Source organism: Erinaceus europaeus, chromosome 11 (assembly GCF_950295315.1).
Source record: "Erinaceus europaeus chromosome 11, mEriEur2.1, whole genome shotgun sequence".
Lineage (NCBI taxonomy): Eukaryota > Metazoa > Chordata > Mammalia > Eulipotyphla > Erinaceidae > Erinaceus > Erinaceus europaeus.
The window spans coordinates 3,888,642-3,908,775 of record NC_080172.1 but is presented as its reverse complement, the minus strand read 5'-3'; the positions used below and the strand labels follow the sequence as shown (position 1 = coordinate 3,908,775).

The following is a 20,134-nucleotide window of genomic DNA, read 5'->3' as shown; positions in this document are numbered from 1 at the left end:
CTAGACTTTCATACCTGAGGAGGAAGTTGTCTTATGACTATGAACCATTTAAAGGAATGGGTCAAAGATTTTAAATGTATTTCTTTTTATTTATTTATTTATTTATTCCCTTTTATTGCCCTTGTTTTATTGTTGTAGTCGTTGTTGGATAGGACAGAGAGAAATGGAGAGAGGAGGGGAAGACAGAGGGGGAGAGAAAGACACCTGCAGACCTGCTTCACCGCCTGGGAAGCGACTCCCCTACAGGTGGGGAGCCGGGGGCTCGAACTGGGATCCTTACGCTGGTCCTTGCACTTTGCACCACGTGTGCTCAACCTGCTATGCTTAACACCCGACTCCCTTAAATGTATTTCTTTGCATATATATTTGTAGTTATCGGCAGGAGCTAAGCATTTTTTTTTCCATTTGCTTTTTAAACTCATCTTCTAGAGACCAGGCTCCGCACTGCAAATTGAAGGTAAAATAAGAGACTGGGGGTGTCTGCACACTGTGCTGGTAAATGAAGCAACTCTGCAGCTTTCTACACCGCAGTTCTCATCAAAACACATATATTTTAGTTGGAAAAATATTTTAAAATGGAACTAAATCTGTGCTTATGGCTATTTTCTGATCATTTTTATGACTCTGTGATAAAATGGATACTGCTTATCAAATAAACCGAACCAAATTCAGGTGCGATGAAAGCATTTCTATATGTTGCAAATCTTCATATTTTTGAAACCCAGAACTAGAATAGATTGATAATACTTTAAAAAAAAAAAGCGACTGAGTGTGGGTGAAAACATGAAGGGCTGGGGCCAGGTGGTGGTGCACCTGGTCGAGTGCACGTGTTACAATGCGCAAAGACCTAGGTTCAAGCCCCCGGTCCCCACCTGCAGGAGGAAAGCTTTTCGAGTAGTGAAGCAGTATTGCAGGTGTCTCCCTCTCTGTCATCCCCTTCCCTCTCAATTTCTGGCTGTCTGTATGTCATAAATAAAGATAATTTTTTACAAAATAATAAAGGGCTGTTAAACATTGTGTTCATGAAGCTTTGACATGGGAGTGTCAGCTTTGAAACCATAATACAGATGTTGAAAAGGCTTTATTCTTGGCACTTCCTTGACAGTCACCGTTTTATTTTTCAATTCTCATTTAAATTTTATAATTCAATCATTCTGAGTGGCTATGTTCAAAAGAAGTTTTACAACTTTAATCTTAATAATCTCACCAAGAAAAAAAAAGGCAGACATGCTATGTCATAAAATAACTATTAGTGACTAGTTTGTATTCTATAAATCTAACTTGAGTTGATAATATGGTCCATTACCAGCTAACTGCACAGAGTATTTTTCATTTTACACTCTTCAGTTACTTTTTAGTGAAGTGTTAAAAAATATGAAGCTTTTCTCCTCTCTAAAATTGCACGCTGTCTGTCTGTTATTAGGGAGATAACAGCTCTTATAAATGTTTCAGTAAGCGCTAAGTAGACAGTTATGTGCACTCTCATTCCACGCTTATTTGCTTACTGTAATAAACTGATAAAATATGTGCGGTTTGTCTCTGTGGGTCTGCAGGCATCATGAGCCACATAGATTTCCTTTAGAAATAATGTGTCTGCAGAATTGATTGGTTATTTTCATAAACCATCTAAAGGTACACAAATGACTTTTATTATTTAAACATATGCCGTGTAAAGATTTGTAGAGGGCTCTCTCATTGTTGCTTGCTGTTTTTTGTTCTGTGAACTCTAGAGGGAGGCCTTTTATTCAGAGTTATGATAGTCACAGAGCTAATTATCTCCTCAAGAATCGCAGGGAGGCTAGCCCAGACCATTCGCCTTTAATGCAGCTAGGTCTGTGTTTTTTGAGCACTAATAGTTGAATCAGGACGCTAGTTGCCAAGTACTGCCTTTTAGATCCTCCTGCTTATAGAGGTTGTGAGTGTTTAAGAAGCAATTGTGTTTTTACTTGTGTTTTAATTGTGTTTTTATATCCTAGAAATTCTTAAGAGTTGGACTGATTTTGTGTGTCATTCCAAGAAACACATCTTTCATTTGCTCAAAATTATATGTAGCTGGAAAATTGATACTCAAGTCATATCCTGAAGCCAGGAAATACTAATATTGACCATTCCTTTTGAGAGCACAGTGAGCTCCTACGTCTGGAAGAGGGCTCCAGTGTCATCATTGGACACTGGTACTGACTCAAGTGCAGCTGAAACTAACCTGCAGGCCTCTTATCTGCAAGTCTCCATGTCATTTAAATAGTGAAATTATGACTCGAATTCTAAAAATGGGGGAAAGTATGCTTATGCACGGAACAAAAAAAAAGTGGGTCATAGATGGAGACAGATATAAACATAATGAATCAGCAGACTGTATATATGATGTTAGATTAAATGGGGGGGATTAAAATGGCTATGGGAAAAAGAATAAGAGAATCGTCAGGAAGAGATGAAAATGGTTTAAGCCTCATTGACAGCTGTGTTCAGCAAAGATATTTCAGAGCTGAGCCCTGTAAACACCTGGAGAAAGTGCATTCCAGTGAGCGAACCAGTGCCAAGGCCATGCAGTGGAAATTTTACTGATATGTGTAAAGATTAGAAGAAAAAATAAGTCTGGGTGATGGGACTGGAGTGAAGAGTGGGTTAAAAATAATAGGAACTGAGACCAAAGGAGAATGGCACAAGGCCACACTGTGTGGGCCTTGTGGGTCCTTCTGTGGATCTGGCCTTTTACCCTCAGTGAGTACTTGTCATTATGAATAAAGTCAGGAGCACTGTTAAGTCAGGCTTCTGGAAAAAGAAATGTGTTACTTTAATGATACTTAGAAGACACGGTTTCTAATTTTGTACATATGATATTTGAGTTGGAGCTTTCTTTGCAAAGTTTGTTAATTTTTTTAACTTAATTTGATAGGACAGAGAGAAATTGAGAGGGACAGGGGAGAGAGATGGAGAGACAGTGGGAGACCTGCACCACTGCTTTACTGCTTGTGAAGCTTTCCCCCTGTAGGCCGGAATAACGACTTGAACTTGGGTCCTGGCGCATGGTGACACGTGCAGTTAACCGGCTGTGCCACCACCCAGCCCCAGCAAATTTTTTTATATCATCAAGTTTCTCAGAAGGTTAATGTATGCTCTCACAATTTTACTAGATGACCTGGTTTAAGAGAGCATACTTACTGGGTAAAAATTGCATGGCTTATTTATAAGTTGGTTTAAAAAAAAAAAAAAAAGCTTGCCCCTTTCAAGCCTAGCTGTATTTAATACCTTGGTTTAGAATGACAAGGTAGGTGCCACGTGGTTTTAGAATGAGCTGTGTTTCTTCATTTAATATCCTGTTCCTGATTCCACTCTAGATTAGATGAAGAATTGAGCTTAAGGAGTCTAAAATTCAATGCAGGGGACAAAGAATTTAAGTAAAACCTTGGAGGCAGGCAGGGGCATTGATGAGGGAAGCTTTGTTTGGCTGTATAATCTAATTGTGTTACAAGGTGCTGGCCTAGCAGCTCAGTCAAAAAGTGTCTCTCGGTATATAAACAATTAAAGTCATTGCATTTCCTTTGGTGATGGGAGTGGTGTGGAACCATATTATGAGCTTGTAAATCACTATTACATAACTAATAAAAAACAAAACAAAATCATTGCATTTTTGATCAGTGAAGAAATGCTAATTGCTAAATCATGTGCAGAAAATGAGTTTTAGCCAAGTTTTTTTCTTAATTGGTTAGGACGAAGAAATAGAGAGGAAGAGAGAGGTAAAGAGGGAGGGAGAACGATAGACACCTGCAGCCCTGGTTGACCACGTGTGAAGCGCCTGTGCTACAGGTGGGGAGTTGGAGGCTCTAACCCAGGTCCTTACACAGGTCCCTACTAAATTAAATCCTTTGAGAAAAATAATTGACTATAGAGTCGCTTACCTACATCAGTACTGCTTCAGTTATAAATTTCTAGTCTAGAAGAAAATGCTAGTGAAATAGCTGTTGAATCTCAAAATAGAAAAGAGCATTTTAATCATCAAAGAAACCGTCTTTTATATATATATATATATATATATATATATTTTAAATGTTTATTCCGTTTTGTTGCCCTTGTAGTTATTGTTGTTGATGTTGTTGTTGGATAGGACAGAGAGAAATGGAGAGAGGAGGGGAAGACAGAGAGGGGGAGAGAAAGACAGACACCTGCAGACCTGCTTCACCGCCTGTGAAGCGACTTCCCTGCAGGTGGGGAGCCGGGGGCTCGAACCGGGAGCCTTACGCCGGTCCTTGGCGCTTTGTGCCCACTGCGCTACCGCCCCGACTCCCAAAAGAAACCGTCTTAAGGAGAGTATGGTCTTCAGCTGATGGTGGAAGTACCCAAAGTGAGAAGTATTCTAGGAGTCAGGATTGGAGATCAAAGTATGATACGGCCATTATTGGAAGACGACACTGTCTGAGAGTTTGAAACCCTAAGAAGACTGACGAACGAACTATTGAAAGAAGTCAGCAAGCTGTTTGGCTGTAAGGTGTATACACCTTAGGGGCAAAGCTCTAACCAAACAGGTCCTGACGTCTGAGAGAAGAAAGAATGTTCGTCTTCATAACAGATTCTTTCATTAGACATTTTGCCCAAATGATTCACATTTTTATGTAAATTCTGACCCCAATATGTCTGTGTGTGACCTTGGTTTACATCATGCTCTTGGGATCACATGACTTAAATGTCAGACCTGCGTGTTTTCATCATCTTCCTCTCTTTCCCTGTGTGTAATAATAGGTCAGTGCGCCTGTCTTTGTGCCAACAAAAACACATGTGCTGCTTCATCGAATGAGTGGAAAGGGACTGGCAGCCCAGTACTCCTTTCCAAGACAACCTTGCATTTTTGGTGATAAGATGGTCTCCGTGCAAGTAACTCTGAACAATACGAGTGATCAGAAGATAGAAAACATCCACGTCGGAGACAGAAAGCTGCCTGTGGGCTTGCAGATGCATGTTTTTGATCCAATAGGTAAGTGTCCTCATTTACATTTCACGTTGGGCCATGAAAGGTGGTATTTATTTTCCAAACCACTTTGTTGGGGGGGGGGGGTGGCAGGGGGATACTGATTTACAGTAATGAAGCAGGGGCAGGGGGGCCAGGCGGTAGCGCAGTGGGTTAAGTGCACATGGCACAAAGCGTAAGGACAGGTGTAAGGATCCCAGTTCGAGCCCCCGGCTCCCCACCTGCAGGAAGATCACTTCACAGGCGGTGAAGCAGGTCTGCAGGTGTCTGTCTTTCTCTCCCCTTCTCTGTCTACCCTCCTCTCTCGATGTCTCTCTGTCATTTCCAACAACAGTAGTGACAACAATAATAATAACGACAACAACAACGGCAGCAAAATGGGAAAAATGGCCTCCAGGAGCAGTGGATTCAGTGCAGGCACAGAGCTCCAGCAATAACCCTGGAGGCAAAAAAAAAAAAAAAAAGTCGTGAGGCAGGTCGTGAGGGAAGTGTGGGTCTGAAGGCTCGAAGGTGCTTCCAGTGTCCCTGTCTGCACCCACTCCCCACATTTCCTCTAGTCGGCTGTATTTCCTGTTTTGTAAATAATCACTTCCCAGGGCCCAGGCAGTGCACATAGTTCAAAGTGCAAGGACCTAAGCAAGGATCTGGGTTCCAGCCCCCAGCTCCCCACCTGCAGGGGTGGGGGTGGGGGGAGTCATTTCCCAAGCAGTGAAACCAGCCTGTCCGTGTCTTTCTCTTTCTCCCTGCCTCCCCCTTTCTTCTCGGTTTCTCTCTTGTCTTATCTAAAACAGAGTTGGAAAGATGGCCGCCAGGAGCAGTGGATTTGTAGTGCAGGCCCCAAGCCCCAGAAATAACCCTGGAGGCTAAATAAATACTTCCAGGGACTAGGTGGTGTTACACCTGGTTTAGCGCTCACATGACAGTGAGCCAAGGACCAAGGTTCAGGCCCCTGATCTCCCTCCACCTGCAGGGAGAAAGCTTCATGAGTAATGAAGCAGGGGCTGCAGGTGTCTCTCTTCCTCTCCATCTCTCCCTACCCTCTCAGTTCTATCACTGTACAATAATAAATAAATAATAAAATGTTAAAAATCCAAAATAAAGTACTCCTCTAATAAAACAGTTTTTTTAAAAATAAAGTATGTTCATGTCATAACGCAAACCCAGAAATCGTACTTTTCTTGGAATAAAGCCCAAAGCCCTGTGGCCATGGGTCTATCTTTCTGCCTCCATGCAACACCCACCTGACTTGGGCACTCAGTCTCGGAAATAGCTTATACCCTGCCAGGGCATGTCAGTGCCCAGGTGCCATGGTGTCTGGCCAGCTAAGTGTCTGCTGTTAAGTATTTTATCAAAAACGAACATTTTGAAAATTAAATGTAACACTTGTCTTACTTGAGTTTAAAATAGTGTAATATTTAAAATTATTATTTTTTATTTTTTTATATTTATTTATTTGCCCTTTTGTTGCCCTTGTTTAACATTGCTGTGGTTATTGATGTTGTTATTGTTGGATAAGACAGAGAGAAGTGGAGAGAGGAGGGGAAGACAGAGCCCTAAGGGGAGAGAGAGACAGACACCTGCAGACCTGCTTCACCGCCCGTGAAGCGACTCCCCTGCAGGTGGGGAGCCGGGGGCTCGAACCGGGATCTTTACGCTGGTCCTTGTGGAATCTATTATTTTTAACTTTGGGAAGTGGAGACAGTTCTAAGAATTTGTCTGGGAAAAACCCTCTAGCAATATCTTGATTAAAAGTGATTTATATCACTGAACCTTTGAAATGTGACAATCAGAAATTTCCAGAGGGTGATCAAAGCGCTTTGATCAGCATCGATTCAAATTAGAAAGTTGTGTCTGCTTCACTCATTATTCCTTATATTTTTATTTATCTTCATCTGAGCTCTTTGTTACTGTTGAATTCTTTTTGTTTTGTTTTTGCCTCCAGGGTTATCACTGGGGCTCAGTACTGGCACTGCAAATCTACTGTTCCTGGAGGCCATTTTTTCCATTTTATTGGACTGGAGAGAGAGAAATTGAGAGAGGAGGAGGAGGAGATAGAGACGGAGAGAGAAAGAGAGACACCTGCAGACCTGCTTCACCACTTGTGACGAGGCACGTCCCCCCTGCAGGTTGGGAGCCAGGGCTTGAACCTGGATCCTTGCACGATACTTGGGCTTCGTATTAACACTACCGCCCAGCCCCTTATTGTTAAATTCTTGACCACCATTGTCATGAGTGGTTCAGTAAGTTATTCTTTGTGTTACATTTTTACACAAATGAATAAAACAATTTCCTAATAGATAAAGTGGAGTAGAGTTTTAAAAAGCAACAGAAGTAGAGATGCAGTGACTTGATTTCAGGCCACTTAAGACCCTCTGTATATAATTTTGTGGTTAAGATGCCATTACAAGATTGCTTTGTACTGATTTTTACTTACTTTGTGAAGTTAATCTGCAGCTGCAGAGTTATAGAACTGTCTGTTTGTGTCCTTTTTTTTTTTTTTTATGCCCAGCCTTTTTTACCTAGTTAAAAAAAAAATTAGTTTGGTTTAAGAAGTGTCAGGTCGCTGATATATGGATTGTCTGAAGGTTGGAAATGTTATCCAAAGGTTAAAACAGTAGAACAGTATTAACATTTCTTTGAGCTGGCATAATGAGTTGATGAGTTGACCTTTTGTTGGCCTATGTAGAACAGAAGAAATAAATATAATAAATTCCCTAGTATGGGGCTTAACAGAAGTGAAATAGGAAAGTAGACCATTGGCTCAATACCAATAGTAGATTCCTTTCTTTTCTGTTCTTAGGCAATTCTTACAACTGTAATCTTTCCTCCTTTCTTTCTTTCTTTCTTTCTCTCTTTTGGGGAGGCTGTCATTTATTGTATCAATCTATTTTCAAGATAGAGTTCTTCCTAAATAGTATATATTTGCGTGTAACGAATGCCATTTAGTCTTGTTTATCAGTAAATTATAGTAGAGTTACAGGGTATGCTATTTTAATTCTCCAAAACCATGTTAAAGATTCAGCAAAGACTAAACACTGTGTTTTCTCGATTTTGTGAGCTACGATATCAGTTATATTAATCAGCAGTGCACAGTCAAGGAGGCCAGCAGCTTTCTTACTTTCTTTGTCTTAATTTGTTTTTGTCTACTACATGCAATGATTTTTATCTACATTTTACTGTCTTTCACATGAACCTGTTTCTTTTGAGAATATTAGAAATAAAGTGCCGTTTCTTTTCTCAGAGAGATAAGAATAAGAGATAGTTTTAACGCACACAGGATAGCTTTAAGCTCTTGGCACTATACTGAGCCCCTTGGGATTTTACTAGTTACTAGACAGCTGTCAAGTCGGCAGGTGGCATCCTATGTGACTTTATTCTTTGGTTATTGCTGTGGTGTAATGAAACCAGTACTGTCCAGCCATTTCCAGATAGCCTCCTCTTACCGGCAATAGCAATGCAGAGGCAGTACCTAAGTTCCGGCACCCAGCGAAGTCAGTGTTCCTGGTTGAGTAGGCTCCAGTACTTATCAGCATCTCATTTAGGAAGGGCTTTATGCTGGTCACTTTGCTCTTGAAGCAGCCACACCTTAACACATGCCGTTGGTCAGGCGCCACCCTCCAGAGTTAACACGGCACTAGACTCTCAGTTCGTTGTCTTAAGACTGAAGACAACGCCAGTCTGTGGGGAATAGTGTCAGCAGCTGTCACTGTGTCAGATGAAGAGTCAAAATACATGATGTTAAAGAAGATTAAAAGAAGAAGAAGAAGAAGAAACACAGAAAGCTTGGTGTGGAGAGCTGCCTAACAGAGCTATGACCTGATAAAGGGAAATAGGAGAACAAAATATCATTGTAGTTATTGACTAATGCTGTTTGCCAGCGGTTTTAGATATAAGTTTGGCTTTGCTTGTTTGTTTGATCACCAAGCCTTCACTGCTTCAAGCTGACTTTTTTGTTTTTTATCTTTATTTGTTGGATAGAGACCGTCAGAAATTGAGAGGGAAGGGAGTGACAGAGAGGGAGAGAGACAGAGAGACACCCGCAGCCCCGCTTCACCACTTGCGAAGCTTTCCCCCCTGCAGGTGGGGACCGGGGGCTCGAACCTGGGTCCTTGCGCACTGTAACATGTGCGCTCAACCAGGTGGGCCACCACCTGGCCCCCTTTTGTTTTGTTGTTTTTTTTTTTTTTTTTTCAAATTGAAAGGTAGACAGAGATAGAGAGACTGAAAGAAAAGACACCACAGCACTGAGGCTTCTCTCCCACTGTGTGGGGCCGCACTCAGTCCTGGGTCGGATACATGGCAGAGTAGTCAGACTTTGCAGGTGAACACCTCGTGGGCTCAACAAGTCGCCTTCACCTCTGAGGCATCCAGATGGAAGTTCTACACTTACCAATTCATTCTTTCATCCCAGTTGTAACATCGAGTCTCTCGTGGTTAGCACAGACTCAGCAACAAGCCCGGGGATATAGTCAGACTACTAGAGCAGAGCGAACGTGCCAACACAGAATTAATTACTAGACAGCAAGATCTGTTCACGTAGATAAATCTACGTACAAAACTTCTGAATGGTAGGAATACGGTCTGCTTCTCTGAAGACTAAGGAGAGTAGAAATCAGAAGTGACCTTGCTGGCTCTGTGGTGCAGTGGGTGTAGTGCATTGGACTTCTCGACAGAGATCCAAAGTGGATGGTTCCTAACTGTGTAACGTCAATATATGTTGTGCACGTGTGTTAAAATGTCCCATTATTCTATTGCACAGCCGGATTTTCACCTTCAGTTTTGCTTTAATCTTAATTATTATTTATTTGTGAGAGACAGGGCAGGCAGAGAAAGAGGGGGGGACAAGGCAGAGGGTCTGAACCTGAGCTCACTCTGAAACATACAACGCCAGGAATCAAACTTGGGGCCCCATGCCTGAGGATCTAATGCTTTTCTCCCTGTGTCACCTCTGAGGCCTCTTTAGAGGCTTTCCTTTTCCTTCCTCCCTCCTTTCTTTATCCCTTTCATCCCTCCCTCCTTCCTTCCTTCCTTCCTTCCTTCCTTCCTTCCTTCCTTCCTTCCTTTTTTTTTTTTTTTTAATTTTTACCAGAGCGCAACTCATCTCTGTCTTACAGTGGTGCCAAGGGCCCTCAGAGTCTAAGGCATGAGAGTCATGTGCATAGCCTATTGTGCTTTTGATTTTCAATTTTTTTCCAGTGGAAATTTGGAACATTGCTTATGTTTACCTTTTTAGATTTAGAGTAAAAAGTCTATGGTTCTAAACAATCTCTTTAAAAAAAAAAAAAATCCATTACAGTGTCGCGTAGAGAGTAGAAACATGCTCCTTGACTTCTTACCGTCGTGTCTATAAAGATAATATCGGAAACTATGAAATTTCTCATGGTAAGATGTTTCTTAGGTATAACATATTCCTTAAAATACTGCAGAATTACATTGTGAACAAAAAAGTATTCAAGTACATTAGTGAAATCTTAATTCCGTCTAATTTTCTTGGTGTGAAATCGTTATTCACCAGCATTAAATTTGACTCAGCTCATGCTGCAGACAGTACACGTTTTTAGCATTTAGTCTGCCTCTTTCTGCATCCTTTGTGTCTCATGTCTAAATCATCTTCTTTCCTAGATTTTCTTGAGCCTGAGGGATCTATCACTGTTTCAATGGGTATTGACTTCTGCGATTCCACTCAGACTGCTAGTTTCCAGTTGTGGTAAGTTCAGCTCTTCTTCTGTTTTTTATACTACTTAGAAATATTAGCATACCAAAAATCAACTATTCAAAACACAGCTTTTTGCTTTTTTTTTTTTTTTTTTTCCTTGTGAGAGACAAACCCTTTAAACAAATGCGGTTATCTTTGGCAGTGTTTAGACTGGCCTGGAATAAGCGTAACAAGTGGTGTACAATGTGGAGTTTTTTCACTGTTTGTTACCCTCTAACCATCACTGTCTCTTCTATGGTGATGAAATCCATACTTAGTTGGCTAAAGGAAGAAGCTATTACTAAGCATTTTTTTTCTTTTTTTCTTCTCTTCTTCTTTTTTTTTTTACTAAACTCTTTAGTTGGGAAAAATTTATGAGGAAATTCATGATGAAAATTCAAGGGAAATCTAAAACTTTTAACATGATTGAATAATTCAAAAAAAATATGTTTTAAATTTCTGATGTTTTCTTGAGCTTCTTCATTGGAGAATTGTTTATTTTGTCAGTACTAAGCACCCAGACTTTTCTTTTTTTCCTTTTTTATTTACTAACTGACTTTAGGAAAACTTTTGTGTTGGGGTGGGAGCAGATAGCATAATGTTATACAAACAGCTTCTCATTCCTGAGGCTCCAAAGTCCCAAGTTCAAGCCCCCGCACCACCATAGGCCAGAGCTGAACAGTGCTCTGGTTTAAAAAAAAAAAAAGTTTTTTGGGGGGAGTGGGGTGGGGTTAGGTTTTGTTCTTGCTTTTATAGAGCTTTCTACGTTTCTGATTAAATCCACGAACTGTTACCAAATTAATATAAATCTATATCCATGCATCTTTAAAGATCATCTCTGAACTCTTTTCATGTTTTTCTTATTTAAAATATGATCTAATAGCTTTATATGAGGTCACTTTGTTTTTATGTTCTAACAATTGGGACAATTTATTTTTCTTTTTTCCTACATGTAAATTAGCTTGACTAGAGTTTGTAGTGATAAAAATTTCCATGTTGGGAGTCAGGTGGTAGCGCAGCGGGTTAAATGCAGGTGGTGCAAAGCACAAGGACCAGCGTAAGGATTCCGGTTTGAGCCCCCGGCTCCCCACCTGCAGGGGAGTCGCTTCACAGGTGGTGAAGCAGGTCTGCAGGTGTCTGTCTTTCTCTCCCCCTCTCTGTCTTCCCCTCCTCTCTCCATTTCTCTCTGTCCTATCTAAGAACGATGACGACAACAATAATGAATACAACAATAAAACAACAATGGCAACAAAAGAGAATAAATAAATAAATCTATACAAAAAATTCCATGTTGAGGCAATAGACATTTTAAAATAAGTTCCCTGGCAAGATAGAGTGAGCCTCTCTCTTTGGCTTACCTCTCTAGTGTCCCAGTGTTCAGGCTTCACCACATCCCGTCGATCACTGAGAAGCTGCGGTGATGAGCCCCAAGCACTGTAGCATAGCACATTGATTTTATGCAGAGCGCCACCTTTATGTTTGGGGAGGTCTGCCATGTTAGTGATATATAAAAACTGATTACTTTTCCCAGCACTGGCTAGTAATTGTTTATTATTTTTCTATTAGACAAACAACACAGATCAATATTCCTGAGCACAGGACTCTGAGTAACATCACTCTAAATAGATCTGCCTTCACATCAAAGGTGTATTCATTTTAATGATTTCGACAATGTGAGTCCAATGACAAAGCTCACACACCAAGTAGAGGCAGAATTAAGAACAACAGCAACAAAAAAAACCCTTTTCTTACATTTTTATTAAAAAATAGTATTTCTAATAATGAGATAGGTTTTTTAAATATTTTTTTAATTACAAAGGTTTCTTTTATAGTCCATAGGAGACATTCACATTTGGTTTTCCAAAATTAACAAAGTTGTGCCAGAGACTAATAAATAGTGTTCAGTTTGCATCTTAGGTTGAGGGATGGATATAAAGTTTTCATCAATTTCTTCTAAGCTAATTTTAGGGAAATGGTCAGTTCTTTTTACATAGACAATGGTCTTAGCTGCTATAAGCAGTTATAGCAATATGCCTTTCTATTGTGATATGTAACTATTTCAGATGTTATAGAGCATATAAATATGCTAGATCAAAAATCATTTTTTCATGTGTCCCAAAAAGAACACTTTGTCTTGCATCAAATGTAATTGATCCTGAAGCAGTGTAATCACAATTACTCACTCTCTTAATTGGCCTGCCCAAAATCAGAAAATGGAAAGCGATCGGCAGTGTTTGAATCAATAGCTTCATAGTAGTGTGATGGGGGCAGGGAGATAGTGGTAATAGGTAGATCAATTGGCCCTGGGTGCCAATCACTGACTGTGCCTTTTGCATGGTAAGTAGCACTTTTTGCTTAGTGATGCGCTATATTAGTCCTACTAGTTCAATAAAAAGTAGAAGAAGAAGAAGGGGAAAAAAATGACTGATACTGAGTTTTTTTTTCACGCTGTTACATTATACAAATCGATACATAAAATAAAGGGTAATGAGAGCATATTTGACAAGAAGATCAGAAATGCGGAAAACAGGCTAGTAAGGCTTTCAGCTATAGTTCATATATTCAAAGAAAAAGGGCCAGAGAGAGCATGGTTCTACTCTCACCTCCAGGTGAATTCCGGATCATCCCAGCTATGGAACAGAAGGAGGGAGGTTGGTAGACAGAATAGGCTGGTGGGTACACCGTATAGTTAACACAGATCCAGCTGAGCGAGCTCTTAGCCAGGACAGCACGGGGCTTGCACACACGGGGTTCCATGCTCTGTCCGTGGGGCTGCATGTTTTTGACCTGATGAGCAGCTATCTGGTCTCTTTCGTAAGACATCTTTTTATTGTTTAGCTTACTTTAAAAGGACTTCCACACATACAGATATGCATTACGTGTGTGTGTGTGTGTGTGTGTGTGTGTGTGTGTAGATAACAGTGCATAAAATGGTCCCAAGCTTGTAATCAGTAGGGTTATATGTATTAACCAGTATGAAAAATAATAAGACCTGGCTCAAGTTAGAAGAGTACTATTATCTACCCCTGTTTCTGCCCCCCACAATTCATTTAAAAGACAGAAAATATAGAAAAATGCCATCTAGTTCACCAGAAACTCTAAAGAATTGGCATTTAGGTAGCAGATGGAAGCAGATTAACAATCACAGAGAAACGAAAATCCATGAAGTAAGACACTTATGGGGGGAAAAGTACTGCTACAAAAGAGAGAACGGATCTGACAGAATGCTAGCACCAATTGGACAAGTGAAAAGAAAATTAGGGTAAGAGGCTGCGTAATAGTGCATCTGGCCGGGCGCACATGTAACCATGCACAGGGACCTGGGTTGACAGTCACATTACTAAATCAAAGGGGAGGGACAGATACCTAGGTATTTAGGTAGACATGAGTATACTCACAAGGAAATGCTATGCATATACAGATTGTTGTATTTTACTGTGAACTATAAACCATTAATCCCCCCGATAAAAATTTTTTTTCTTTTTTAAAAAAGATTTTATTTATTTATTTTTTAAAATTATTTCTTTATTGGAGAATTGATGTTTTACATTCAACAGTAAATACAATAGTTTGTACATGCATAACATTCCCCAGTTTCCCATTTAACAATACAACCCCCACTAGGTCCTCTGTCATCCATCTTGGATCTATATTCTCCACCCACCCACCCACCCCCGAGCCTTTTACTTTCGTGCAGTACGACAATTCCAGTTCAGGTTTTGCTTGTTTTTTCTCTTCTGACCTTGTTTTTCAACTTCTGCCTGAGAGTGAGATCATCCCATATTCATCCTTCTGTTTCTGACTTATTTCACTTAACATGATTTTTGCCATCTCCATCCAAGATCAGCTGAAAATGGTGAAGTTACCATTTTTTATAGCTGAGTAGTATTCCATTGTGTATCTAGACCACAACTTGCTCAGCCCCTCATCTGTTGTTGGACACCTGGGTTGCTTCCAGGTTTTGGCTATTACAGATTGTGCTGCCAAGAACATATGTGTACACAGATCTTTTGGGATGGGTGTGTTGGGATCCTTAAAAAAATCTATCCCCAGAGGAATTGCAGGGTCATAGAAAAATTACTGGATCAAAGAGTAGGTCCATGTCTAGCCTTCTGAGAGTTCTCCAGACTGCTCTCCACAGAGGTTGGACCAAATGACATTCCCACCAGCAGTGCAGGAGGGTTCCTTTGACCCCACACCCTCTCCAGCATTTGCTGCTGCTACTTTTTCTGATGTATGGCATTCTCACAGGAGTGAAGTGATATCTCATTGTTGTAAAGTGATATCTCATTGTTTGCATTTCTCTGACAGTCAAAGACTTGGAGCATTTTTTCATGTGTTTCTCAGCCTAAATATTCTGTCTATGTCCTCTCCCCATTTTTGGATGGGATTATTTGTTTTGTTGAGTTTGGCAAGCTCTTAATATATTTTGGTTATTAAACTCTTGTCTGATATATGGCATGTAAAGATCTTCTCCCATTCTGTGAGGGGTCTCTTGGTTTGGGTAGTGGTTACTTTTGCTGTGCAGAAGCTTTTTAATTTGATATAATCCCAGAGGTTTATGCTTTCCTTAGTCTTCTTTGTAATTGGATTCGTTTCATTGAAGATGTGTTTAAAATTTATGCGGAAAATAGTTCTGTCAATAATTTCCTCTAAGTATCTGATAGTTTGTGGTCTAACATCCAAGTCCTTGATCCACTTGGAATTTACTTTAGTATTTGGTGAAATGTAGTGGTTCAGTTTCATTCTTCTACATGTTTCAACCCATTTTTTCCAACACCATTTGTTGAAGAGACTCTGCTTTCCCCATTTAATAGTCTGGGCAACTTTGTCAAAGATTAGATGTCCATAGGTGTGGGGGCTCACTTCTGGGCTCTCAGTTCTGTTCCACTGGTCAGTGTGTCTGTTCATGTTCCAGTACCAAGCAGTTCGATGACAGTGGCCCTATAATACAATTAGAGATCTGGGAGTGTGATGCCTCCAGTTCTGTTCTTTCTTCTCAAGATTGTTTTGGCAATTCTAGGTCTTTTCTGGTTCCAGATATACATTTGTAGCATTTGTTCTATTCTCCAAAAAAAATGTGCTTGGGATCTTGATGGGAATAGCATTAAATCTGTAGATGGCTCTGGGTGGTATATTCATTTTGATGATGTTAATTCTTCCAACCCATGAACATGGAATATCTTTCCACTTCTTTGTGTCTTTTTCAATTTCTTTGAGTAGTGACTCATAATTTTCAGTATACAAGTCTTTCACTTCTTTGGTCAGGTTTATTCCTAGATATTTTATTGTTTTTTTTTATGTTTTTTTAAAAAATATTTATTTTATTTATTTATTCCCTTTTGTTGCCCTTGTTGTTTTATTGTTGTAGTTATTATTGTTGTTGTTGTTGTTGGATAGGACAGAGAGAAATGGAGAGAGGAGGAGAGAAAGATAGACACCTGCAGACCTGCTTCACCGCCTGTGAAGCGACTCCCCTGCAGGTGGGGAGCCGGGGTTTGAACCGGAATCCTTATGCCGGTCCTTGTGCTTTGTGCCACCTGCGCTTAACCCGCTGCACTACAGCCCGACTCCCAGATATTTTATTGTTTTGTTGCTATAGTAAAAGGAATTGATTTCTGGATTTCAGCTTCTTCTAACTTAGTGTTTGCATAGGGTAATGACACTGACTTTTGAATGTTAATTTTGTAGCCTGACACCTTACTGTATTGCCTGATGATTTCCAAAAGCTTCTTGCTGGATTTCTTAGGTTTTTCTATGTATACTATCATGTCATCTGCAAATAGGGAGAGTTTGACTTTTTCTCTTCCAATCTGTATCCCTTTTATTCCTTGCTCCTGCCTGATTGCTATGGCAAGAACTTCCAACACTATGTTGAATAGTAATGGTGATAGTGGGCAGCCCTGTCTAGTACCTGATCTGAGGGGAAACGCTTTCAGCTTTTTTTGGCTGTAAGTCTGCTATATATAGACTCCACTATCTTGAGGAATTTTCCATCCATCCCATTTTTTGTAGTGTTTTGATCATAAAGGGATGTTGTATTTTGTCAAAGGCTTTCTCTGTGTCTGTTGATATGACCATGTGGTTTATGGTCTTGCTTTTGTTGATGTGGTGGTTCACGTTGATTGATTTATGTATATTAAACCAACCTTGCATGCCTGGGATAAACCCCATTTGGTCATGATGAACAATCTTTTTAATAGTCTGCTGTATCTGGTTGGCTAGAATTTTGTTCACTATTTTAGCATCTATGTTCATCAGAGATATTGGTCTGTAGTTTTCTTTTTTTGTTGTGTCCCTGTCTGCTTTTGGTATCAGGGTGATGTTGGCTTCATAGAAGCTGGCAGGGAGTATTCCAGTGTCTTCAATCTTCTGGAAGACTTTTAAAAGAAGAGGTATTGACTCTTCCTTGAAGGGTTTGTAGAATTCATTTGTAAAACCATCTGATCCAGGATTTTTATTCTTGGGAAGGATTTTGATAACTGTTTCAATTTCATTAGATGTCATAGGCCTACTCATGTTAATCTATTTCCTCTTAATTCTGGAAGTTTGTAGGTATCTAGGAAATAGCCCATTTCTTCCAGGTTCTCTAGCTTGGTTGCATATAGTTGTTCATAGAGGCCTCGCATGATATGTTGAATTTCTGCAGTGTCTGTTGTGATATCTCATCTTTCATTTACTATCCGATTTATTTGGGTCTTCTCCCCTTTTTGTTTTGTGAGTCTGGCTAAAGGTTTGTCGATTTTGTTCACTCTTTCGAAGAATCAACACTTACTTTCATTGACCTTTTGTATGGTTTTCTTATTTTCGATGTTAAATTTATTTTTGTCCTAACTTGAGTGATTTCTGTCCTTCTGGTTGCTTTAGGGTTCCTTTGTTCTTCTTCTTCTAGGTCTTTAAGATGTGCAATCAGGCTGTTTATTTGTGCTTTTTCTTGTTTCCTAATGTGTGCTTGTATGGCTATGAACTTCCCTCTCACTACTGCTTTAGCTGTGTCCCAAATATTTTGATAGCTTGTGTCTTCATTTTCATTGAACTCTCAAAACATTTTGATTCCTTCCTTTATTTCCTCTTTGACCCAGTAGTTGTTAAGGAGTGTACTGTTGAGCTTCCACATTTTAGGACTATTACTAATCTATTGTTGATTGTTAAGTGTTAGTTTCATTCCACTGTGGTCTGAGAAGATGCTTGGGATGATTTCAATGCTCTTGAATTGGCTGATGCTGTCTTTGTGGCCTAACATACGGTCTATCCTTGAGAATGACCCATGTGGACTTGAGTAAAATGTGCATTCCAGTTTCTTGGGATGAATGACTCTCAAAATGTCCAGTAGTTCTAGTTGGAGCACAGAGGCTGTTAAAAGCCTCTTTTGTTCTTTTTCTTCCCTGTAGACTATGGGAGCCTGAAGACTTTTAAACTATAAGTAGGCTTCTTTGCTTAATCCCTCACTCCTGACCAAGAGATAAAGCAGAGTCGGGGAGAGATAATACAGTGGTTATTCAAAGAGACTCTTAACACTCCAAGGATCCAAAGCTCCAGGCTCAATTCAACTTCACTGCCAAGCTGGGCAGCACTGCTGCGCCCTGTGAGTTTCTAAACAAGTCCCGTTTATGGTATGTAGGTTCTGAGGCAACTATTCACCATGTTCTCATCAGCAGAACAATGTGGAAAGACTCCCACCACACAGCCCCACTGCTAGGTAACCAAGATGTAGCTTTTCTCTTGAGTTTCCTGGTCAGTTCTGTGTTCCCAGATGTCAGCACAGGGCCTCCCCCTGCTGCTGCAGCTTCTGAGGGCAGCAGCAGTGGAGACTCACAGTTGCATTTGGTTAGTCTTAGGGGGGCCCTCTCCTCCCTTCAGCCGTCTTTTTGTTGGTGAAACAGACTGGCAGTGGTGTCTCATCTGCTAAACTGCCGGACTGTCACCAGCCACTTAATCTCTCCCTAGGCTCCTCTCTGCCCATGAGCCGCACCTGTTTGCACTCACAGGTAGTTTGGTGAGTTCCTGAAGTCGGTCTAGTGCTGCTTTGTTGCAGTCCCAGGTGGTCTCCTTTGGTATTCCTAGTTGATCTGGGAGAGGAGAGGGGAGGGGAGGGGAGGGGAGGGGAGGGGAGGGGAGGGGAGGGGAGGGGAGGGGAGGAACACAGCTGCTGCTGCTCTGTAGCCCTGCCTCTCTTATCATCTTTCTTACCACATCTGTCTCTTGACCTCTTAATCCTAAAATATTCCCATCATCCTCAATGCTTTCGACAGTAGGAAAAGTGTGTGTGTGTGTGTGTGTGTGTGTGTGTCTGTGTGTGTGTGTGTCTGTGTGTGTCTGTGTATGTGTGTGTGTGTCTGTGTGTCTGTGTGAGTGTGTGTGTGTGTCTGTGTGTGTCTGTGTATGTGTGTGTGTGTGTGTCTGTGTGTGTGTGAGTGTGTCAAAGCATAATCTGACAGGCTCTAACTGGGTTCCACTCCTGCTGTCACTGCAATCTGCTGTTGCTATGGACTGCTATGATCTGTTGGATGTTGGGCATGTACTGTTTCACTTTTCTTGTCAATAAATTGGTGGTAACAGAAGCTACCTCTGGATTAATGTTGAGATTTACTAAAGTGAAAATCATAGTCACTGGTAAAGGCCTTTCTTTCTAGACAGTTAAGTTCCCAGGTGATCTTACCTGCTTTGGGCTTTTTCTCTGCTGCACCATACACGGTGCCACAAGAGTTTCTAAAATACAGGATTTTTTTTTCCTTTTTTGGAAAGTGGTAGTTTGCTGTTGGTTCAGAAAAACATGGAAGTATTAGTAATAATGTAAAGTGGTCATAAATGTTGCCATACAAATCGAGACTCTCTAGAAAGTGAAGACAGACACTCAATGAGCAGATTCGAGATGAAGACTCTCTAGAAAGGGAAGGCAGACACTCAATGAGCAGATTCGAGATCAGGACTCTCTAGAAAGGGAAGGCAGACACTCAGTGAGCAGATTCGAGATGAAGACTCTCTAGAAAGGGAAGGCAGACACTCAGTGAGCAGGATTCTAGACATCAGGGCAAATTGAGGTCTGCCTTGGGAGAACTGGGGTGAATGTTCACGCTACCTAAGAGACCTTTCACAAGCATCCACCTGTCACATCTGTGGACACCTGCACACAGGCTGCTTTCCCAAAACACATGGAGAAATCTTCTCTCCCTTCTCCTGGAAATAAATGTATCTTTACCTCACTCCTATAAAATATATCAGTTCCCCTTCTGTGGACTTACTTTCTACCTGTCTCTACTGTAACAGTTACCATTCTATTAAATGTAATTGAACTCTCCCACTAGACTTGTGAGTTTCAGTAGCCACTTTCACTTCTGTATAATCCCCCAGATACTCCCTACAAGGAGTCAAGTTAGTTTTCAATACATGATTATTGAATTAAAAATGAAATTGGATTTATTGGTTTACCTTACACACTACACATGTGAATAATTGAAAGCATTCTTTCAGTCTCT

General features: G+C 40.6%; 1 protein-coding gene across 1 annotated transcript in view; it reads left to right on the top strand.

Annotated features, from left to right (window-relative positions):
* Positions 1 to 20,134, top strand: part of AP3B1 (adaptor related protein complex 3 subunit beta 1) — a 228,023-nt gene that overhangs the window by 185,150 nt on the left and 22,739 nt on the right. Inside the window, exons 23-24 of the mRNA XM_060201077.1 lie at positions 4,738 to 4,969; positions 10,586 to 10,670. Coding sequence (XP_060057060.1) covers positions 4,738 to 4,969; positions 10,586 to 10,670 — 317 coding nt within the window. The remainder of the gene's footprint in view (positions 1 to 4,737; positions 4,970 to 10,585; positions 10,671 to 20,134) is intronic.